At 41.8% G+C, this 25,294-nt stretch overlaps 1 protein-coding gene across 3 annotated transcripts in view; it reads right to left on the reverse strand.

The window, feature by feature from the left end:
* The window catches only part of PSEN2 (presenilin 2), a 126,989-nt gene that overhangs the window by 52,374 nt on the left and 49,321 nt on the right, over positions 1-25,294 (reverse strand). For all 3 annotated transcript variants that reach the window (XM_029593940.1, XM_029593939.1, XM_029593938.1), the window contains 3 exons: positions 8,811-9,040; positions 7,154-7,295; positions 3,716-3,783 (listed from right to left, as the gene is read on the reverse strand). In XM_029593940.1, the coding sequence (XP_029449800.1) occupies positions 3,716-3,783; positions 7,154-7,295; positions 8,811-8,956 (356 nt within the window). In that variant the 5' untranslated portion in view covers positions 8,957-9,040. The remainder of the gene's footprint in view (positions 1-3,715; positions 3,784-7,153; positions 7,296-8,810; positions 9,041-25,294) is intronic.

The following is a 25,294-nucleotide window of genomic DNA, read 5'->3' on the forward strand; positions in this document are numbered from 1 at the left end:
GGATATCTTCTGTTTATTTTTGAACTTCCAAAAACCTGAGTCTATGTGGATTTCCTATTCATCACCACCCCGCTCTGGATACATGTACAGGATTGTTAATAGACTGTCTATGTTCCATTTGTTGAATCAATACAGAATTTAGGTTTCCATCTAGTAAATTACTGCAAACCGGATTCTATAAATTGCATCTGTTGAGAAAATTATATTAACATTCAAGAGAAGATTTTAGAACTGTGGTTCAAACTTATTTACTCTCTGTACTGGATTATGGGAATTCTCTGCTTATTGGCTTGCCCAAATGTTATCTAAAATCTCCTCAGCTTTTGCAGAACGCTGCTGCATGGCTGATCTTTCTGTGCAACATCATGAACATTTATCTCCTACACTGGCCCAACTAAATTGGTTGCTTATTGAACACATTAAGTTTAAAATTGCAGTCCTAATCTTCAAGATTGTTACGGGCAACTGCCCTTATCTGTTAGAACTGACAGTTTGTTACCAACCAACTTGTTCTTGACTTTCTCAGGATGATGTTTTATTACTTGTACCATTGCTGAAAAAGAAAATTGGCCTGATCATGTGCCTTCTCTGTTATTGGCCCCAGAATTTGGAATTCATCGTCCTGTTCATTAAGATTTATTCCCGACATAAAAATGTTTCAAAAGAAGTTAAAAATATTTGTGGAAGTTTTTGGTGACCTGATGCCAGAGACAATTTTTTTTTATTTTATAGTTAATGGAGAAATGACTTACCTGATAATTTCCTTAGTGTAGGCAAATGGATTCAGGTCCAGTGGGTTTATGCTCCCCTGCCAGCAGATGGAGATGGAGCAAACTGATGTCACAGTGTATATATATATAACCCTGCAGTATTGCCCGGCGTGCGTAAAGTTACGCCTGCTTCCAGCAGCATGCAAGAAAAAAGCCTGTGCGGGGCCTGCCCACTGGGGGCCGCTCATCTCGCCAGGCTGCCCAGTTCTCCAACGCCAACAGGAGCGGGAACCAACATCGGCAAGGCACAACACGAACGGAGACTAGAGGAAGTCCTGAAACCCTTGTCTCTTTTTTTTTTTTTTTTTTTTTTAAACCTTGCCTGAGCTCAGCGCTTACTGGCCGAGTAGAGAGACCTGTTTCAGACTGTGGAGGGAAAGAGCATCTGCCGTCACCGCCATGCTTAGCCTCCTGCACCCGTTGACTTTCAGCTGAACTAGCAGCTAAGTCCATAGCAGGGAACCCAGCCACTGCACCAAAGCACACCTCTGAGGGACCACGGAAATCGCCTCAGGAATTCTCAACTGGGGGAGGGACCTACAGGTATCACTGCAGGAGAGCGGGGCTTTCTTTTCCTGAATTTAGAATTTCAAATTTCTCCTTTCAAAAAGCTCAAAGCAATTCCCATAGGGAAATGCACATCCACCATCTGCTCGAGATGGAGAACACTGGCAGGCTGGGGTCACTGCAGGGCTCTATATACTGTGATGTCAGCTTGCTCCATCTCCATCTGCTGGCAGGGGAGCATAAATCCACTGGTCCTGAGTCCATCTGTCTACATGCTAGGAAATTACTGTTTTGGTTTTATCACTTTTTACAGTTTTAATATGTTGTTTTAATGCCTATGTCTGTCAAACTTGCTGTTTGTGTTTTGCTGTAAACTGCCTAGTAAAATGTTTATTATTTGAAATATAAGTATTTTTTTTTGGTGCATTAACTACTTACTGTTCTTTTCTGGGCTTCCATCTGGACTGAGGCACCACAAAGCCTCTTTTACATAGCTCACATGTTTCATTTTCTCTCTATTTCATCCTCTATCCAGTCTAGCCATCACAACGATAGTCTTTGCTGGGATAGACTGTGACCTCCTTTGGAACTTAGTATATGTGTACACCGAGTTCAGGCAAGTGGTGCTGTACATGAACTCCCAGGGTCCGTAGATGCTGCCTCTGCAGTAGTCTCAACACATCAGCCCCCAGAACAGTTCTCTGCTCTCCAGCAGGGTAGTACTTAGCACTACAACCATAGAGAAGGTACAGAGAAGGGCAACCAAAATGATAAAGATGGAAGAGTTCCCCAATGAGGAAAGACTGAAGAGGTTAGGGCTGTTCAGCTTGGAGAAGAGACGGCTGAGGGGGGATATGATAGAAGTCTTTAAGATCATGAGAGGTCTTGAACGAGTAGATGTGAATCGGTTATTTACATTTTCAAATAATAAAAGGACTAGGGGGTATTCCAGGAAGTTAGCAAGTAGCACATTTAAGACTAATCGGAGAAAATTCTTTTTCACTCAGCGCACAATTAAGCTCTGGAATTTGTTGCCAGAGGATGTGGTTAGTGCAATTAATATAGCTGGGTTCAAAAAAGGTTTGGATAAGTTCTTGGAGGAGAAGTCCATTAACTGCTACTAATCAAGTTTACTTAGGGAATAGCCACTGCTATTAATTGCATCAGTAGCATGGGATCTTCTTCTAATTGCCAGGTTCTTGTGGCCTGTTTTGGCCTCTGTTGGAAACAGGATGCTGGGCTTGATGGACCCTTGGTCTGACCCAGCATGGCAATTTCTTATGTTCTTAAGCTACAGGGCCAGCCTGGTACATCATTTTTCTGTGGAGTACTTCTGTAAGTTTTTTATACCATGGACACTAGAGATCACTAGGAATCTCATAGTGCAAGAAACAGAACATAACAGTGACTGAAAATAGCTGAGAAAGCCACAAGAACCAGAAAAGAATTGCAGAGCAATTTGTACGAGTGCCATTTTACAAAACTTTTGTGCTAGATTCAAAAGTTTAAGTGAAAAACATTTTAGTTTCCAGCTTATATAGATATCTCTCTCCTAAAACTTGGTTGCTGTATGTTGAATTGTTGGGGAGATAATGTGCATGGAGAAAAAGTGAATACAGGAGCTTTTTTTTTTTTTTTTTCTTTTGAAGGGGGAAAAAATAAGCATTAAAGGTTAGGAGATTGAGAATTCCAAACTCTAACATCCATCACTGGGCTCCCTTTTGCAATGTTCTATCAAGAATGGTCTTCTCCGATAGTGTCCCATAATTATGTGAATTACAGGCGGTCAGTTTTTTATCCTTTAGAAGAACTCTATTGTAACTGTACATGAAGACCCCCTACCAATAATATTTTTTGGAATGGAGATCATCTAAGCTCCTACTGTTTCTATCCTCCATCACAGACCTTTGATGGCAAACAAAGCACCTTTTACTCATGGCATTTTTTTCATCCACTGAAATAGTATAATTAGTACCCAGCTTTATAAAACATTAAACCACAAAAAGGTATCTAAAGTTGCTACTAACCACGTGTACATTCAGCGCATACACCTCCATCTCCACACATTTGGGACGGCGTGCTCCCTGGCTGCTTTTTATACAGGCCATGGGTGTTTTATAAGTCTTGATTTTTTCTAAATAAGTTGGGGGAGGGGATGTGAATCTCTAAACCTGTATACATTTCCAAAATATGAAACTAAAGAAAAAGCTAAATTATTTCTGACAAAGAGTATGACCAAACTGAGGAACAGTGCCTATGAAACAAGTGATTTGACAAGTTCTATGGTAGCTGGTACTGCTGCTTTTACTGTTAGACTAAACTAAACAGATAAAAATGTTTTAAAAATAAAACAAAAAAGCTTTCCACCGCTAAAGAGGTCCTGGAATTATCTGTCCAGAGGATACTTGTTTGAAGTACACACTTTAGTTTGTACTCACCTAAGATACATGTACGTGAAAAGGAAGAGCAGCATCAGGGATGATAGGATCAGCCAACCGTGGATAAACTACACAATACAAGAAAGAAAGCTCAATGTTCCTGCTCTGCAAAATTAATTCTAGGTTTCCATGTTACCAGGGACAGACACACAAGCCATCCAGCGACCAGATTTCCTCACAGTTTCCCTTTAAATCCACCCCCTATTGAGCTCTGGCTATTCGTCTGTCATGTTTGAATATGAAAATAAAAATGCAATTAAAAAAAACCACCCCCCAACATCCTTTTTCTCTTTATTTATTTATTTATTTATTTAGCATTTTTTATATACCGAGGTATAGCAGAGTTGCCTTCACTCCGGTTTAGGCCCTCTGTCTCAAGACAGCCTGTCCAGACAGCCCCATGAGATGATCTCTTGGTGCCATTCTATCCCAGGAACCCTTCTTTCTCCCTCTCCCGGATCAAATGTACTCCTGCTGCAGTGTAGCATGCCTGAGACTAGTCCAACCCTCCGCTTCCTCTTTTTTAAGCACAGAATAAAGGAAAGACACCTACAGCCTTCTTCTTGATAATTCTTCTGTATGAACATATCTCAGGCAGACATTTGCATAGACTGATGACACTGGGGTCAAGAGAGTAGCACTACATGCTGCTGAAGGCAGGGCTAGGAGGCTGTCTATATATGGCTACTTAAAGTTAGGCTGGGAGCAAAGCAGATACCAGCTGAAGAGGCCCCAGACCCCACTGAAACCAGAGATGTACTGAGGGACTCCAGTGCCCATGGAGCCAATGAATTTGTGTTGCATTCCCTATGTTCCCCCTCCCATCATCCTCCTTGTAGAAATGTCTTTGATCACAGAAAAGTCACACTAATACAAACACCAGAAAAGAAATGAATCGACTGTTGTGAGCTCCCTCTCCTCAGGCATGCACACACACCCACACAGACAGGCTCCCTTTTTCTCAAGCACACACACAGGCTCCTTTTTTCTCAAGCACACACACAGGCTCCTTTTTTCTCAAGCACACACACAGGCTCCTTTTTTCTCAAGCACACACACAGGCTCCTTTTTTCTCAAGCACACACACAGGCTCCCTTTTTCTCAAGCACACACACAGGCTCCCTTTTTCTCAAGCACACACACAGGCTCCCTTTTTCACAAGCACACACACAGGCTCCCTTTTTCACAAGCACTCACACACACACACAGGCTCCCTTTTTCTCAAGCACTCACACACACACACAGGCTCCCTTTTTCTCAAGCACACACACAGGCTCCCTTTTTCTCAAGCACACACACAGGCTCCCTTTTTCTCAAGCACACACACAGGCTCCCTTTTTCTCAAGCACACACACAAACAGGCTTCCTATCTCTCAGGTGCATACATACACATTCTCTCTCAAACGTGCACACACACCCCCAGGGTGCCACTACTCTAGCTGCTGAATCTTCTCCGGTTCCCTCTTCTCCAGCTGGAACATGATCCTTCAGCAGCCATGAGGTGTCCTCCACTTGGTCTACCAGGCAGAAACCCCCCCTGGCGGCCATGGGTTTCTCTCTTCGCTTGCACATAAAGGCCACTGAGTGCCACCTGGAGGCTTTGGACGCCTCTCCCCCCCCCCCCCCCCCCCCCTCGATATACCACTGATTGAAACATGTACAGTTCATGCTTGCAGCCATTGTGCACTTTCCCCAATTTTGAGCTCAACTTGATCCAATACATTACTGATAAATTTATCAATTTAAAACAAAAACCTAAAAAATTTAAATTCCAAAAAGCATATGCTGCACATTCTGTAATAAGTTCAAATATTTTAATAATTTTTCAACATAATTCTCAAAGCAATTTCTGCAGGAAAATCAATGTTTTACCTCTAGAAAAAGGCTTTACGGAAAAAAAAAATCTCTCTCCCTAGATACAGGTAACCTTATGCCTGTAATGCCACTGCATGTATAACTTACCCGCACCGAGAAGGTGTATTCCTGGGGGCGGGGCTTGTACTTACATGCTTAAATTTACATTTTCAAAAGTATGTATGTATTTTTTTCCCTCAGGAATAAATACACACAAATTAGTGAGTGTAAATGTAGATTTCCTGGGATAATTTTAAAAGTGGAAGCACATACATACATTCACTCTGAAAATTGGGGCAAAATTCACAGGTAAGAGGTACCCGTGTACTTTACACCAATGGGAACAGTTAGAAAATTAACTTTAAGTGGTTTACAACATAGCAAAATATATTTGAAAGTAAACAAAGTCATTGTGATTTCTGGGTGTCGGCACCGTGCAGGAAACCCAGGTTCAATTCTGGAGGCCCGCCTGTCACTCTGTACCACCACCTTACTGGCCAGTAAATAACATTTATACCTGGCTCCAAAAGAAAGCCACCACTCGCCTCTCAACTGAAGACCATCAATGCAACAGCCGGACCAAAAGGTGAGGTAAGGAGACAGGGCGTAATGAGGGAAAATATCAGATATCTTCAAATTAAGACTCATGGCGCCCAAGATGGGAGCTGGAGCCCAACACTAAGCAGTAGGAAGCCGGTGGACAATAGAGTTTGGAAAAAAAATTAAAAAGCAAACCAAGTAAAAACAGAATGGGCAGAATTTGCTGTCCCAGCTGTCTTACTGGAGCCCTTTTTCAGTAATAAGAAATCAAAAGGCCTTTTCTTAAGTGCCTTCAACTCAAGAGGTTTGAAATGCTAACTGAAAATTTCACAAGTTATATGCATCCACCTGTGGCTGACAGAACATCTTACAAAAGGCAAACAGATGGGAAAGGACACTACTGTTATCCAGTTACAGCTGCAGCTGGATAACCAGAGAATATGGAGGAAAGTGTCTCAGCCAAAGCCAGCGTGGGCAGAACGACGAGATTCCTGAGCCCGGCTAGAACACTGCATCCCGCCCACAGTTTCAAGGCTTATTACCTAAACTCATGTTTCCAGGAAAACTCCCAGGGCACAGAGGAAAAGAGACTGCCATTTAGGGGAACACACAACATACACACACATACACAGACATCCACCCTAGCTTTGGCCTGGAGACGTCTGGCCACAGTTGCAATACATCGGTGTGAATGCCAGAACCTGAACAGAAGTGGATTGGAGGAAACCGGTACAAAAAGTAAAAACTGGAGTGGCCAAACTGTCTGACAATGGCATGTTTAAAATATGTAAAGTAAAATGTGACAGTACTCCAGAGTGAGCAAAGTTTTAGATCAAGGTAAATGCCATATAAATATGGAGAGCAACTATTACAGAACATAAGAAAATCAAATGTGATTCTAATGAGAAACATGCCATCCAGCAACCAAAAGGATAAAGAAAAAAAAAACAAACCCCAAAAGCTAAAAAAACCCAACTAAACATTGTCAATGTAAATCAAGACAAAATACTGCAGTGAATTTAGATAGAATCTTAAACATCTTACCTTATAACAACGGTATTTGTATAGTACAACTAGGAATATTGTCATCACAACAATGACACTGATCATTATTATTGTATTAAGGACCGAATTCAAGAGACGCTGCCCAACAGAAGATGTATCTTCGGAAAATGGAGTGTAAATTCTGCAAAAGAATCAATATGTAAAAGTCTTCATAATGTTTTTGGGCTTCAGGGGTGAATCTCAGGCTGTCTCTTGTCAAATAGCAACTGTTTTGAAAGGGTCTATTCCAGAGACTTTGGGTTGCTCAAAAAATGTATTGCAGCTGGAAACAATATTTGGGCAACAAAGGATAAGCTGCTGTATACAAGACAATAACACCTTCTGCTCAGCCCCGCTTGATTGTTTTTCTTCTCCGTAACAACTGATGTCAGAAGGCAAACTGAAGGAGAACATTTCAGCCAGCACGACAGCATCACACGTGCTGTGCATGCTACGACAGCCCTACTAAGAGACTTGTGATTTGACCCTGAACCCTTATGGCTCCAAATCAAAATGTAGATGTCGCATAACCAGCCGACTCTCAACGCTGCAAAAACCAAAATTTTATATCTATCAACCATCCCTAATAGCTCCCATGCTCCATCAACAGATTTCATATTTGATAGCATCTTGTTTCCGATAACCAGACAGGCACGTAATTTAGGTATTCGCATAGACTCCAACTTCTCTTTGACCATCAATATCTTCTCTGTAACTAAAAATTATTTTTACAAACTACAATTAAAGAAATTAAAACCTCTTCTTTATCCCTCCGATTCCCGCTCAGTTCTACAAGCATTCATCTTAACCAGTTTGGATTACTGTAACTCACTTTACTTGGGCCAGTCCAGGCTGCTTTTATTAGAGCTCATGAGAGCAATTTTCTATCCACAGAAATGCCTTTGATTGACTGCCCACTCTGCATGCAGGTAAATGTATTTGCGTTGCTCAATGCGGGAATTTTTATCTGCATGCTGCGGAGGAGTTCCCACAGGGTGGGGCGGAAAGCGGAGAATAGGACACCAAGGGGTAGATTTTTTTTAAAAAATACGCGTGCACACATGGACGCGCAATTTTATAAACATGCGCGCGCCAGTGCGAGATTATAAAATAGGGGGCGATGTGAGCAAGGGGGGGTGTACATTTTTGCGACTTTTGCGTGGCGACGCTTCGCTGCTTTCCCCACCTTCCCTACCTTCTCCTCTCCTCCCCAATCCCTAAATTTAAAATTTTTTTTTACCTTTGTGGCAAGGCTCCAGGACAGCAAACAATGGGGCTGTCCCAGCTCGCCCCCACCCAAAACATGCCCCCCGGCCCGCCCCTTCCAAAAGGCCCGGCACTTGAGCGCGTACTGGCCTTCACGCACATGGCCGGGCCTCTTGGAAGATTCGCCTGGTGCGCATAAAAGGCCGGGATTTAAAATCTGCCCTCATGTGTGTAGGTTTTCTGCTGCAAAAATTAAATGCAGTGAACAGAGTTTAATTTTTCTTTATACAATAATCAAAGCAAAAATTACCGGCCATAGTTTTGCTTTGATTGCAAGTGGAAACCCAGCCAGTAAACATATTTGAGTATTTTGTGCCAAAAGCGCCCATTTTTAATTTACCCCTAAATTGCTCTTTCTACACAACAGAGCCAAAGCATTTACAGTACTTACAGCTGTCCCCCATTTTTTTCTGTGTAAAAGCTGACAGACTTGATTGTGGCGACGACAACAATCATACACAGTGTGACGGGCACAAACAGCATGATGACGTGTTTTGCTCCATATTTCAGTGTCAGCTCCTCCTCGTCAATAGCCATGGGGACGTCTCTTGTGAGGCCCTCTGTGGCAGATGTCTCCCTGTTAGCTGCATCGTCATCACAGCTCTTACTGGAATGGCGTTTCTGTTCAAAAGGAATTAAAAAAACAAAAAGCACAAAACTTAACATACATAATACCATAAACTTGATGAGTACGCTGTCATTGATATAGATGTTCTCTGGACATTGGTATTGATATTTCAGTAATAGTCTCCCATTGGTTGTAACTTGGCTAATTAAACAATTTTTTTTTATATATTGACATGATCATTTCTTATACATTAACATAATTATTTTTTACTTACTGGTATAAACATTGTAATTCAGCGTGCTTACTATATTTCCTCTCTTCTTTTGGCATTTTAGTTGACTAGAATAGATTATATTATTGTTTGACTCATAAGTTTTTTTATAATTTAATCTTTATTGAATTTTCAATCACTCTTACATGATTAATAATTTTCCTTCATAATCAAAGTAAATAAATGTGCAATACATAAACATCAACAAATAATTTCACCATAATAATTATACAACTATTGCACTATTTAACATATAATAGGGAGCCATATTTCAATAAAACATTTAAGGAAAATACAGCTATGGAGATAAGAGGACACAATTTCTTATCTATTTAACCCACTGTAGTTGCTGAAGCTTGATTCATTTTTTCAGACTCTTTAGCCTTTAAAAATTGTTCCATATGTTCAGGCAACAAGAAAATAAACTTATTTCCTTGATAATTTACAAAACATCGGCAGGGGAACTTTAAATAAAAAGTTGCCCCTAACTCTAATGTTTTTTTCTTCAACATTAAAAACTGTTTCCTACGGCTTTGCGTAGCCTTGGAAACATCAGGAAAAGTAAAAACTTTTTGACCACAAAATAATATGTCTCGATTTTTTAAGGATCTTTCAAATATTAACTCCTTATCTCTTTCCTGAACAAAAGAAACAAACAAAGTTGTCCTTTTATTTACCATATCTAAGGAATCTTCCAAGAAAGTTGATATTCCTGGGGACTGTAAATCATCCAATCCCCCAGGCCTATCAGCCTTGTATGGGAAATAATAAATCTTAGATATAAGAGGAATTTCCTCATTTTTATAAGATAGATTTTCTTTAAGATATTTAACAAACATCTCATACGGAGATAGTAGCCTTGTAACTGGGAAGTTAGCAAACCTTAAGTTTTTAATCCGCATTAAATTTTCCAGATTTTCAATATCATTATGCAGTACTAGATTATCAGAAACTCGTACTGATTCCACACTCTGTATACTTTGAACATTGACAAGTTTTTTACTCTCTCATCTATATCCAATAATTTTTTCCCTTGTTCAACAATTGATACCTTATTATTATTAACCATCGTTGAAAGAGAGAAGTTCATCTGCGTAACATTTTTATCAAGTCTCAGCAACATCCTCCAAAGATCCCCTAACGTAACTTTGGATGCATCCAAGTCTGCAACTTGAATGCTAACTTGAAGTGGAGATGGATTTCCACCTTCACCTTCCTGATGCAAAGAAGACAAATAGTGTAGAGCTTCCGTTCCCTCCACTTCGGGAGAGATTTCAGCTCTACTTACGTTTGCAGTCTCATTTCCTATGGATCCTTCCACGGTTGCTGCTCCTGGGGGTTGGGAGGGTGTGGGTCGCTGACCGGGACTTAAGGAGACTTCAAAAGAGTCTCTATCAACGTCCTCTACTGGTCGATTGAGTCTATTTAGAAGAGTGTCCATCGGCCCGATTGTAGGGGTAACCGGTGATGATGTATAGGCCTTAGCCTTCCTTTTTCACCCCATAAATCCAATTCACTTCTAATCTAAATCCTACCAGCAGCCAAGCGGCCAAAGACGGTCAAAGCCGGTCTAAGCCACGCGCGCCCCTTTGGCGCGCGCGGCTTAGGCGACGCGCCGGCGGCGACTAAGCGCCGCTTCTCGCGAGATTTTATAGTCCGACACAGGCTGATGACACCCGGCACACGCAGCCCTCACAGCTGCGCTCAGTTCTTTCAATTGCCGCCTGCAGGACTCGGTGGGTCCTCCGCTCACCCTCGTTCGGCTCCAACACACTCTGGCTCTCTCGGGGTTTTAAAGCCCCGGCACAGGCTGATGACACCCGGCACACGCAGCCCTCACAGCTGCGCTCAGTTCTTTCAATTGCCGCCGCCTGCAGGACTCTGTGGGTCCTCCGCTCACCCTCGTTCGGCTCCCGACTCATAAGTTTTTTAATTTGGTTAATTTTTTGGGGGCAATTTCTGCTTGGTATTTCTATTCATTTAGCTGTTTGGATCATTTTTGACAGATTTCCCATTTATTAAAGTGCACAAGAGAACAATGATGATCCGGACATAGTATTAGTTCGATGCACACAATTGTAAGCATTGTCATCAGACATTCTGTATGTGAATTCACAATCACACAATATATTTCACATAATTTTGATCTGAGACACGGTGTCTATTTACATTTTTAAGTCACATTTAGTTATTTATTCACATAGTTGTTGGATTGGTTTATTTTCATAGCACATTTTTGGAGAGCATTTTTGTTTTATATATTGGTCAATCCTTTATTTAGTTGTACTATATACAATATTCATGATCTTTATTTGCAAATTATTGATGTTTTAATTCTTATTTGTAATAGAAATCCAGACACACAGAAAGGATAACACGATAAATCTGAGGTAAAGGCAATAATACATTTCCATTTTATTACATGCATTTATTACAATTTATGTTATTCATACATCATAATACACCACATACATTTATAATACACCACTTTTGTCATCATTGTATATGTTCATTATATATGTCTGTTTTTAATTATGGTTTTATCATTTTTATATTTTTTATTTATTTATGTATCATCTTTTGTTATTTATTGTACGTTGTAGCCCCTGATGCAGCCCTATTGAAAGAGGGCGAAACTCGGCCAGAGTCGGGCTTGTTTGCACATTTTTGTCTCCATCCAATAAAGAAATTCAGATTGGGACATTTGGCTGCTTATTCTGTATTGTTTCCTCGCAGCATGCACAAGTGCAGAGAACGGGGAATGCATACAAACAGAATAATGATTTAAAAAAACATTTCCACAAGCAGGATTCGGTGGAGGAAAAATCAAGCTGATATTGCTGGAAAGTGGAGTGCAGTTACACCACACCTTCAATACCAAGCTTCTATTACCCACAGAGCCCCAGCAGCCCTCCTTTTTCTTCCCTCCTCTTTCTCCTCAGTCTCCTCCCCCCACCCTGTCCCCCTCCTCACTGTGGTCTCCTCTAGAATTCTCTTCCTCCCTCTCTCACCAAGTACAAGATTCAAGCTCCCAATATTTTAAGCATACTGTTCATCTATTATTTTGATATCCTACTGTTAAATGTACATTAAAAAAAAAAAATCAGTAAGCATGCAATGGAAGTACCTGTCTGAGGGACTACCCCCGTGGAATAAGTTCTGTCCAAGTTTAGAAAACATGTATACATCGGGGGTCACGTGATGCCTTTGTAGTGGGTGGCTGTGTGCTCGGCCAGCTCCCACTCTCTACAGCTTATTTTATAGTTTGACCCTTTTTGCATACAACATTTATTTTTTTAATTTAAGGCGTTTTATATACCGTCATTCGGAGCGACAAAGTAATGCCATCATAACGGTTTACAGATAAAGGTTATGGGGAGATTGGGATGGCAAGGGGATCAAGAAATAACATGGAATAAGGCTTGGTAGAAAAACACAAATCAGTCTTAAGATCAATATATGAGTTCTTTCTTTTTTAGAAGCATAAATGTGATGCGCTTCATTTAAATATAATGTTGTATTGGAGTGCGGTGAAGTTTAGTTGGTGTTTTGGTTAGATTTGTAGGCTTTATTGAATAACCAAGTTTTTAACTCTTTTTAAAATGTTTTTAGGTTTTCCTGTATTCTGAGTTTAGTTGGGAGGGAGTTCCAAAGTTTTGGACTACCCAGGGAAATCGCTCTGTTTTGTGTAGAGGAGAGTTGATTTGAGTGCTTTGGAGGTGTTTTTAGTAGTCCTTTATTTGCTGACCTTAGGTTTCTACTTGGGGTGTGAAGGAGAATGTAGGGGCTTAGCCAATTTTTTTGTTCTTCATATATAATTTTATGTATATGGCCAATAAATCTGTCAAGAAGTCCAATGAGGTGGGGAGAACAGATGCTCTGTCTGAAGCAATCAAGAAGACCACCAGTGGCTGAGACGTCAGCTGCTGTGGAGGATATAACGTTGGAGGATGAGGCCTAGCCTGACACCACGCTGCTGAGCAAGATGGTAGAGGCAGTTAAGGCAGTAATGCAGCAGATTAGGTAAAAAATTCACACCAGCCTTGATGCCAAGTTAGAGTTGGTGGCAGATAGAGTATCACACTTGGTTTCTACAGCGAGGAAGGCCACTGCGAGGCTCGACACTATGTCTGAACAGGAGGAAGAACCTGAAATGCTTAACAAGTACCCATCAGCATTTGGACATGTTAGAGCATGCTCAGCAAAAGATGTGAGAAGTAGGATGATTTTGAGACTAGGAGCAGGCACAGTAACTTATATATAGTCGGCTTACATGAAAAAGTGGATGGTAAAGATCCTGTGGGCTTCTTGTCCAAATGGATTCCCAAAGTTTTAAAGCTGGACCGAAAGAATGGCTTGCTGCACATTGACAGAGCACATAGGGCTCTGGTGCCTGAACCGGCAGAAAATGGCCACCCTAGAGCTCTGATTTTGAAACTCCACCACGACAGAGACAAAGCCCATATGCTAGAAGCCAGCAGAAAACGGAAAGAAACATTCTATTTCCTATATAGAGTTTACGTTTTTCAGGATTTCTCCATTGAACTTCAACAGAAACATCATGGCTTGCAGATATCACGCAGCAGCTGAGGCAGAGGGGCATTCCTTATGCTCTGATGCATCCTACATGCCTACAGGTTCAACATAATGGCAGGGTCTCTTTCTTCAACAATGTGAAGGATCCCGATGCCTTCCTTCAGCAGCTCAGAAACATGGTCAATGGCAACGCTTAACTCCGCAGTTCATATCTTTTGATCTATAGCATTAGAGGATGCTTGCTTTGACGTTAGCAGGGGGGGGGTTGTGTGTACGAGTGCAGTTTTTCTCCTGTGGGGGAGGGGTGCTCCGAGGACACATCTTTACGGGAGGGGGGGGGGGCGAGGGATGGGAGGATTTGGGAGCTCAAGAGGTCCAGATGCTGTGCCATCTGCAGTGGTGGGAAGGAGCGTGATGATGCAAAAGCAGATAACAGGAGTGGAACATATGGCTTGTCTGCCTCCACTGACCTGAGACTTATGTGGCAGTAGCAGCGATGTGTGGAGAGGACATTCACTGGACAGACAGGGCAGTTTGACTGTTCTCAGGCTTGCTACTTTAAGGAAGAAGGGGGAGGAAGGAGGGGACAGGGGTTAAGGGATGGGTATGTGATTTGGGTGGGTTCATTTCTAGGATTGGTGGGGGGGAGGGGGTGTGATAAAGAGGCAGTGACCGCCTCTCACTGTTTTGTGGTTATAACTGCTGGGGGGGGGGGATGTTTCTCCTATTCATTGATTGTTGGGGGCTGTTTCTTGGAGTAAGGCTCATAAGTGGAGGGGAGTACAGTGTACTGCAGTTGCAACTAAGCTGTTATGGCAGAGCACCAATGGCTAACGTGATGATCCCTCTTCATTTCTCTCAAGATGAGGGGCTTAGGTACTCCCACTAAACGGAAAAGAATTCTGAATTTTATGAGATCTAAGGGGGCTGTGGTGGCACTGTTGAAAGAAATGCATTTGTCAGATGCAGAACATAAGAAGTTGCAGCATGATTGGCTGGGTCAGGTGGTTTTTTTTTTTCCTCCTATAATTAAAAAAGCTAAGGAGTATGTATATTAATAAATAAGGTCTTTCTTCTTGATGTAATCGGAATGCTGACTGATCTAGGTGGTCACTAGAATGCTCTATTTATGGGAAACAGCTTATTCTGGCCAATATATATGGTCCAAATGAAGAGCCAGCTGAGATTCTACAGACAATTATCTTTGAGTCCTTTTCTTCACTCCTCTACATTGTGTGTGTTGGGGGGGGGGGGGGGGGGGGGGGGGGAGAGAGAAGGGAATTTGAATGTGAATCTTGATCCAGATCTGGGCAGTTGTTCCCACAATAGGTGCAATGGGGGATCGGCAGAGGGACTCAGGGCTTAGATGGGCCATCTGGGACTGGTGGACATTAGGAGAACTCAGTATCCAAGTGGTAGGGATTATACCTATTTTTTGCACAGCCTCAATTCCTATAGTCTAATCAACTACTTTTTATGTGCAGCAGCACTTGCAGGCATGGCTGGTCAGCTGGATGTTCTAACTTGACATTTCAGATCATCATTCAGTTTTGATGCCCCTGGCTGTGTCACAAGATTTGACAGGCTCTAAGATCTAATGTTTTAATACTTCATTCTTGAGTAATGATTAATTCCACACCCTGATATCCAATGGTATTAAAGAATTTCAGGAAGTGCATGGGAAGCGGAACAAATCCCTGTTATACTATGGAAGATGCTCAAGGTGCTAAACTCTTAATCTATGCAGTTGCTCCTTTCATTTTTTTCTTAACCATTTAACTCATTTTTATCAGTCGCCTTTCTGAAAGTTAAATGCTATCGCAGTAGATTTCTTTAGTGTGCTCCCTCCAGTTATTTAAGTCAAATTTAAGAGTGTTGGGATCACTAATCACCAAGTGGTGCCAACCCTGTTTACCTCTCACACCAAATCCTGTGTTTCACTGATGATTAGGTCTAAAATAGTTTCCCCTCTTGTTTACTCTTGTACCAGTTGCTCCAGGAAGCATACACTTATTTCATCTAGGAACTGGTGGGATTGCTGCAAGGCTTATTCAATAGATCTCTGGAAACAGGCATGATGCTGCAAGACTGGAGAAGGGCAGTCGTGGTCCCACTTCACAAAAGTGAGAGCAGAGAAGAGGCTGGAAACTACAGGCTGCTTAACCTTACCTCAGTGGTGAAAAAATTAATGTAGATGCTGCTGAAGGAAAAGGATAGTTACATTTCTACAATCCAATAGGTTGCAAGATCCGGAGCAATATGGTTTTACCAGAGGAAGGGCATGTCAAACAATATGACATTTTTAATTGGGCGACTAAAGAATTATGTCAAAGATGAGCACTCGATGTGATTTATCTGGATTTCAGCAGAGCTTTTAACATTGTCCCACATAGGACGCTCATGAACAAAATGAGAATGAATTACAAATTGGTTGACAGATGGTGAATGGTAAAAAAATGGAACCTATTCTGAAGAGAGAAGAGTGATAAGTGAAGTTGTGGGGCCAGTTCTGTTCAATATCTTTATAAGCAACATAGCAGAAGGGTTAGAAAGAAAAGCTTTTTGTCTTTTTGCGGATGACACTAAGATCTGCAACAGAGTGGATACACCTGAAGGAGTAGAGAGAATGAAAAGTGAGCTATGAAAGCTAGAGGAGTGGTCAAAGATCTGGCAACTAGGATCAATGCCTAAAAGTGTAGAGGCATGCATTTGGAGTCCAGAAATCCAAAGGAGCGGGAAATAGACCTTAGGGAGATAGTTTCTGATCTGAAGGCGGTGAAGCAGTATGAGAAGGCAGTGGCTAAGGCCAGAGGTATGCTGGGCGCCATAGAGAGGCCTAACCAGGAAAAAGGTGGTAATGCCTCTGTACAGGGCCCTGGTGAAGCCTTACCTAGAGTACTGTCTTCAGTTCTGGAGACTGTATCTCAGAAAGGATAGAGGCAAAATGGAAGTGGTCCAGAGAAAGGAGACCAAAATGGTGTGGGGTCTGCACCAAAAGACTTATTGGATGAGACTGAAGGACCTAAGTATGTACACCCTGGAGGGGAGGATGGACAGAGAAAATACCTTTCAGGTATTCAAAAGTCTGTTTTGTATCAGGAATCAAGCTTTTTTCAGTGGAAAGAAAGCTGTAGAACTAGGGGACATAATATGAAACGCCAAAGGGGTAAACTCAAGAACATTGGGAAATATTTCTTCATAGAAAAGGTGGTAGATGCATGAAATGCCCACCCGAAGGCGTTAATGACGATAAATGGAATTCAAAAGAGAATGGGATAAATTACAGAAGGCTAAAGGAGAGAAATGAAGAAAAGTGGTAACCTGCTCAGAGCAGCAGTTACTACCCTTAACAGAAGGCACAATGGATAACTTGCATGGATTGGCAGTTACTACCTATTACCCCCCCCCCCCCCCCCCCAAAAAAAAAACCCAACAACTTGCTGGATAGTCTGAATTGACCATCATTTACTATGTTTTCATTCAACACACCTAATGTCTATCCAGTTAGTAATGAAGTATATAACCCATTGCTCACCACATTCACACCACAGCTACCATCCATGCATTCCTCCTCAGAATGAAGATGACAAATAACTTTTATACAGCTATTAAAACTGGCTGACACTCCCAAGGAGTAATTCATTTTGGCCAGGTGGAGGGTAATATACCCCCACACTGCTGTTTTATTCTCCTTTTCCACAAATTCAACCCAATCGTATCACTGGTCAATATATTTCAACTTAACAGGTTTATGCCAAGTATTATATGTAGGCCCCTCACTCTCAGGGTCTGTAAAATCCCACAGACTCCTAATTAGGTACGAGGCCACCTTACTTTAATTATAACATTTTTTGAGATTTTCTTTTTATATATTAAAACTTCCCCATGTCAGTCCAATTATTCAATAATCGACATCGCTTTCACAACTTGAACTCAAGAAGATAAGAGAGGAACAATCACTACTTATCTGTTCCAGTCTTTTCACCAGGAATTGCTTCTGCAGATCTTTTATCCTGTTTGATGAAATGCCCTCTTTAACATATAGTGCCACCCCCTCCACTAATTTGATCCATCTTATTTTGATATAATTTGTACCCTGGTATCACAATGTCCCATTGGTTATCCTCCTTCCAGCAGGACTCAAATGTCAATTATATCTACCTCTTCATATATCTGAAGCAGAAAGCCTGTGAGGGAGTCAGTTGGACCGTTAGTTGATCGAGGGGTTAAAGGGGCAATTAGAGAAGATAAGGCCATCGTGGAAAGATTAAATTATTTTTTTGTTTCAGTGTTAACTGAAGAGGATGTTGGGGAGATACCTGTATCAGAGAAGGTTTTCATGGGTAATGATTCAAATGGACTGAACCAAATCACTGTGAACCTAGAAGATGTGGTAGGCCTGATTGACAAACTGAAGATTAGTAAATCACCTGGACCGGATGGCATACACCCCAGGATTCTGAAGGAACTAAAAAATGAAATTTCAGATCTATTAGTAAAAATTTGTAACCTATCATTAAAATCATCCATTGTACCTAAAGAACTGGAGGGTGGCTAATGTAACCCCAATATTTAAAAAGGGTTCCAGGGGTGATCCGGGAAACTACAGACTAGTTAGCCTGACTTCAGTGACAGGAAAAATAGTGGAAAGTGTTCTAAATATCAAAATCATAAAACATATAGAAAGACATGGTTTAATGGAACAAAGTCAGATTGGCTTTACCCAAGGCAAGACTTGCTTCTCAAATCTGCTTCACCTTTTTGAAGGAGTTAATAAACATGTAGATAAAGGTTAACTGGTAGATGTAGTATATTTGGATTTTCAGAAGGCGTTTAACAAAGTTCCTCATGAGAGGCTTCTAGGAAAAGTAAAAAGTCATGGGATAGATGGTGATGTCCTTTCGTGGATTACAAACTGGCTAAAAGACAGGAAGCAGAGTAGGATTAAATGGACACATTTCTCAGTGGAAGGGAGTGGGCAGTGGAGTGCCTCAGGGATCTGTATTGGGACCCATACTTTTCAATATATTTATAAATGATCTGGAAAGAAATATGACAAATGAGGTAATCAAATTTGCAGATGATACAAAATTGTTCAGAGTAGAAATCATAAGCAGATTGTGATAAATAGCAGGAAGACCTTCTGAGACTGTAAAATTGGGCATCCAAATGGCAGATGAAATTTATTGTGGATAAGTGCAAGGTGATGCATATAGGGAAAAATAACCCATGCTATAGTTACACAATATTAGTTTCCATATTAGGAGCTACTACCCAAGAAAGATCTAGGCGTCACAGTGGATAACACATTGAAATCGTCGGTTCAGTGTGTTGCGGCAGTCAAAAAAGCAAACAGAATGTTGGGAATTATTAGAAAGGGAATGGTGAATAAAACGGAAAATGTCATAATGCCTCTGTATCGCTCCATGGTGAGACCGCACCTTGAATACTGTGTACAATTCTGGTCGCCGCATCTCAAAAAAGATATAGTTGCAATGGAGAAGGTACAGAGAAGGGCGACCAAAATGATAAAGGGAATGGAACAGCTCCCCTATGAGGAAAGACTAAAGAGGTTAGGACTTTTCAGCTTGGAAAAGAGACAGCTGCGCGGGGGGGGAATATGATAAGAGATGTTTAAAATCATGAGAGGTCTAGAATGGGTTAATGTGAGTCAGTTATTTACTCTTTCGGATAATAGAAAGACTAGGGGGCACTCCATGAAGTTAGCATGTGGCATATTTAAAACTAATCGGAGAAAGTTCTTTTTCACTCAACGCACAATTAAACTCTGGAATTTGTTGCCAGAGGATGTGGTTAGTGTAGAGTAGCTATGTTTAAAAATGGATTGGAGAAGTTCTTGGAGAAGTCCATTACCTGCTATTAAGTTTACTTAGAAAATAGCTACTGCTATTACTAGTAACAGTAGCATGGAATAGACAGTTTTGGGGTACTTGCCAGGTTCTTATGGCCTGGATTGGCCACGGTTGGAAACAGAATGCTGGGCTTGATGGACTCTTGGTCTCACCCAGTATGGCATGTTTTTTTTTTTTTTTTTCAGATTTCTAGCTTTTATATACAAACATTTCAATGTATGTTTGTATTGATGACCTGCTCACCAGTTGACAGGAGTAATCTGAAATCTTTCTGCTCTGTCTGCTCTTTACTTAAAAGACACCTAGTTCACTTTATTTATTGCAGCCTCTCTACTGGGATGCCCTATTTTCCCTCTTCTGTTAATATCCTTCCAAGATACATCATTCCAAACCATGTGCTTCTGAGTGACTGTCAGCTTTCCCCATCATCTTAAACTGTGCTATCTCCTTTTTAAAGGTTAGTGCCAGCAGCCTGCTTCCACTCTAATTAAGGTGGAGCCCATCCTTTTGGAAAAGGCCTCACCTCTTCTTCACATAATGCCCAGTTTCTAACAAACCTCTTCCCTGCATTGAGACTCTGGAGCTCTGCCTGTCTCTGGGGTCCTGCATATGGAATGGGGAGCATTTCTGAGAATGCTACTCTCAAAGATCTAGATTCTAACTTTCTACCTAAAATCCTAAATTTGGTTTCCAGAATCTCCCTCCTGCACTTTTTTACATCATTGGTACCTACATGTACCAAGACAGTCTTCCTCAGGTACAAATTGTTAGCCTTCTGGGGACAGGGAAATATCTACAGTACGGTGTACCTGAATGTAAAACATTTTGCCATGGCTGAAAGGTGGACTATAAATTAAATTCAATAACTTGACATGCCCAACTATCCAAAATACTATTAGAAATTACTATTTCCTGTTGACATACAATGGAGCCCTTTGGTGCACTTTTCATTAAAATTCTGGGGAAGAGTTTGAATTTATGCAGCAAAACTATGTGCTAGCAGACTTGAGATTTTATAGCTTAATGGTAACTGAAACAAAGGTTTTACTACATTTTGTTTAAAGGTTAACCTGGGCCTAATGTTCACTCATAGCAAATCCTAGCAGAAAGACACAAATGGCCTATCTAGGCTGCCCAACAAGGTTTTTTAGGATTGCAACTACCACTCTGTGCAGGTTACCACAGTGCCTCATTACCATCCGAGGGAGCCTTTGTATTTATCCCATGCACGATTAATAGTTCCAATAGTTCTGTTAGACTTTCCTCTACCCCCCCCCACCCCTGCCAACTGCACTAACATTTTCCCTCTTTCTATCACATGTATATGTTTTCAGCATTAGGCTGGAACGTTATGGCAGGATATTCACTTTCTGGCTTTGGAAAAAGATACTTATAATGGTTTCATCTCAAACACATTACAGGTATGTTGCTGCAGGAAGCAGTGGAAGAATACTTTATGCAAAGTCTACTTCAGAAGTGCCTAAATGTTTTGAAAAGTGAAGCATTTCTTGTACAATGTGTTTCATGTTAATTGCTGCTGGAACTAAGATCCCTCTTCACATTGCAGGGTGAGATGGGGACTATAAAGTAAGGGTTTATTTCTTGGCAATTAAAACCAAGCTGTATCTTCTGTGGACTGCAACATTTCAAAAGGACACACATCAAGGAGGACCACACTGCATCAATGGTACAGCGCCTTGCAAAAAAGTCTTCATACTCTCTTACATTTTTCACATTCTGTTGTCTAAAAAAAGAAGCTAAAATGCATTAAAAGTCTGCTTACCATAAATGATGTTTTCATAGATAACAGGATGAATTAGCCATGATCTGTGGGTGGCACCCTCTGGTGGCACTGGATGAAACTGTCTCCAAGCGTTACCAGGCATGGCAGACGTTACTATGCGGGCATCTCTGTAGCTGCTCAGTCTATTCCAAAGCATTGAAAGTAACCATGAGTCTGCTATCCAGGGAAGAGGGTGGGCATCTCATGGCTAATTCATACTTTCTACAGAAATCGCAGTATATGGTAAGCAAAATTGCTTTCTTCCCCTTTGATAAGCAGGGCTGAATTAGCCAAGATCTGTGAAAAGTAGCTAAGAGTTGCAGCACAATGCTTTAAAATCAGTCCACCCGGACTCCACCGTGGAGAGCAGACTGCTTGGGTGCAGTATGATTCAGCACAGCATGCCCCACTGCACTATCTGCGGAAACAAGGGCATCCAGACAGTTGTGGGAAGTGAGTGTGTGTACAGAGGACCAGGTGGCTGCCTTACAGATATCTCTGATTGGCACTTCTTTTAGGCAGCGGTAGCCCAAACTTGATGGGTCTGTACTGGACCTATAAGTTGTAGTTCAGCTGTTATGAAAAAGTGTTGAATACAACTTGTAATCCAGTTGGATAGCATCAGTTTTGAGATTGAAGAAGAGAAACAATTGAGGGGGTTCTCCTGTGAGACCGGATTCGGCGTTCGTAGTAGCCAAGCGCTCTTTTGTAATCTAACGTGTGCAATAACTTTTCCCTCTCGTGTGTATGAGGTTTTGGGAAGAAAATAGGTAGGTTCAAATGGAAAACGGAGACCACTTTTGGCAGGATCTTGGGATGCAGTCAGAAGACAATTTCATTGTGGTAGAACCGTAAATACAGGGAATGATGAACTAATGCCTGGTGTTCACTCATCTGGTGCATAGAAATGACTGCCATTAAGAAGTGTACATTCCAGGATAAGTGTTTCAGAGAAGCCAATTACAAGGGCTTGAAAGGCACTCATCAGGGAGTTGAGCACCACAATGATTTCCCATGGCACAGGAGGTTTCTTGACTGGCAGTCTAAGGTATAGGAGACCTTTCATGAATTTGGAAACCAATGGAAGGAGGGAGATTGGATTCCTGTTCTTTGGCTTATGATATGCTGCGATGGCGCTCAGGTGGACCCCGACAAACTGGCACCAGGCCATGACAGACAAATGATGCAGACAGGACAAGAGGGAGGTACAAACCGCAAGTAAATGGGTACAAGGAAGGTGATGCACACCAACTGGAGTAACACTTCGATTTATTAAAAAAAAAAAAAGTAATTACACCATGTAGACTGATCTCTAGCAGAGAAGAGACTATCCTGAGTCAGCTCAGATAAGGATAAGTGCATTAGAATTGAGCTTTCAACATCCAAGCTGTCAGATGAGACTATGGCAGCTTGGGATGCAACAAAATGCTCTGTCCTGGGTTAACAGGTTGGACTCTCTCAGAGTCTGAACGGAGATCTTTGGGAGAAGCGTACTAGAAATACAAACCATGGTGGTCTGGGCCATGCTGGTGCTATCAGTATCATCTTGGCCTGGTCTCAGAGGACTTTCTAGATAGTATATCTTATAAGTGGTATCTGTGGAAAAGAATACATGACTCCCTCACCCTGGGGAAGGAAGAATGCATCCGGGGCCTTCTGTTGCCAGCTGGGCCATACAAAGCAAAAGCGGTCAAGTTTCCTGTTGCCCTCTGTGGCAAAGTGGTCTATCCAGGATAGCCCCCAATTTTGGAAGATTTGTTTGATTGTAGATTGGTCTATGGACCATTTGTGTTGGCGGAACATCCAGCTGTATATGTCCGCCATTATCATCTCTTCCGGGTATCTCCGAAGGGACAGAGACAGGATGGAGGCGGTCCAGAGAAGGGCGATCAAAAAGGTGGAGGGTCTTCGTCAAATGAATTATGAGGAGAGATTGAAGAATCTAAATATGTATACCCTGGAGGAAAGGAGGAACAGGGGTAATATGATTCAGACTTTCAGATACTTGAAAGGTTTTAATGATCCAAAGTCAACAACAAATCTTTTCCATTGGGAAAAAAAATCAACAGAACCAGGGGTCTCATTTTAAAACTCCAGGGAGGAAGACTCAGAACCAATGTCAGGAAGTATTTCTTCATGGAGAGGGTTGTGGATGCCTGGAACACCCTTCCGGAGGAAGTGGTGAGGACCAAAACTGTGAAGGATTTCAAAGGGGCATGGGATAAACTCTGTGGATCCATAAAGTCTTGAGGATCTGAATGAAGAGTAGAGGCATGGGGGTGGCTTGCGGGAATGACAGCTACTACCTGGTGATTAATAACCTTATTTAATAAACATACACACGGTTAATGTGACTCCAACATTGCTCTATGCTTCAACGGCAAGAGGAAATGTGGGAAAAAGGATTTGCATTGACAAATAAGCGTGGGAGTAGCTTGCTTGTTGCGGTGGTTACTATCCCAAACCAAATTAGCCTGATACTTCACTTTCAATGCATATCCAAGCAGCTCTCTGCTTCAGTGGCAGGGGGTATGAAGAAAATAGGATTTATATCCAGACAACAACCAACAAGGACTAAATTGCACAGGCTAGGTAAACAAATAAGCGTGGGAGTAGCTTTCTTATTGCGGCGGTTACTACCCCTAACCAATTAGGCTTGATACTTCACTTTGATGCAGCTCCAGCACTGCTCTCTACATCAAAGGCGGGGGTGGAAGGAAATTAGAACCAAAAAGTTACCAATAAGAGCCCTGACCTCAGCAGACAGAGTAACAGATAAGTATGAGAAAAATAAGTGTGAAAGCTTGCTGGGCAGACTGGATGGGCCACTTGGTCTTCCTTCTGCCGTCATTTCTATGTTTCTATATGTAAAATAAGTCACTCAATGGAAGGAGTCATTGTTTTGGACTGCCTGTTGCCAGATGCACAGGGCCTCAAAGGATCCAAGACCCTGTCCCCCTTATTTGTTAACATAGAACATCGCAGCTTGGTTGTCTGTCTGGATCATTTTGTTTTTACTCCCCAGAGAATGTGATTGAAGACTTGTAGGATCTGATGGATCATTCAGAACTCCAGCAAGTTGATCTGCATTTGACTCTCTTGAGCCGACCAGTGACTCTGAGTCTTGTACTGTCCCATGTGAGCTTTCCATCCCGTGTTGGAAGCATCTATGCCCAACAGGTAGCGATGGGAGGTTAGATGTAGTGGGGGTCCTGGTCATGTACCACTGAGGCTATAGCCACCAACATATTTCCTGCACCATCTTGGTGATCACATTTATTCTGGTGTTGAGAGACCGGAGACCTTGGTTTCACTGCTTCAGTAAGCCCCATTGCAATTGACATATGTAGGCATGTTAAAGGCACTACATGGATAGCTGCTGTTAGATGTCTCAGAAGCTCAAATAGATGACAAACTGTGAGCTGGGTTGAGAGTAAAAGATATTTTGCTATGCAGCAAAGGGTAGCAATCCTGTCTGGTGGAAGGAATGCTCTGGCTTGTGCTGTGTCTATGAACACACCAATGAATTGTAGGCATTGGGTAGGGACCAAGATTGACTTCTCAAAGTTGATGAGGAACCCCAGTAACTGTAGAAGGTGAATAAGAGTTTGAGTGAGGTTGTGGAGGGTGTCCTTTGACGGCACCACCACTAGCTAGTCATCCAGGTAGGGGAACAGATGCATTCCTCGGAGGTGTGTGGCAATCACCACCAGGCATTTTGTGAAGACCTGTGGGGCAGATGAAAGTCCAAATGGGAGCATTTTGTACTGGTAGTAGCGGTCGGATACTTTGAAGCAGAGGAACCGCCAGCAAGAGGAGTTTATGGGGATGTGAACATAGGCAT

This window comes from Rhinatrema bivittatum, chromosome 3 (genome assembly GCF_901001135.1).
Source record: "Rhinatrema bivittatum chromosome 3, aRhiBiv1.1, whole genome shotgun sequence".
NCBI classification, from domain to species: Eukaryota; Metazoa; Chordata; class Amphibia; order Gymnophiona; family Rhinatrematidae; genus Rhinatrema; species Rhinatrema bivittatum.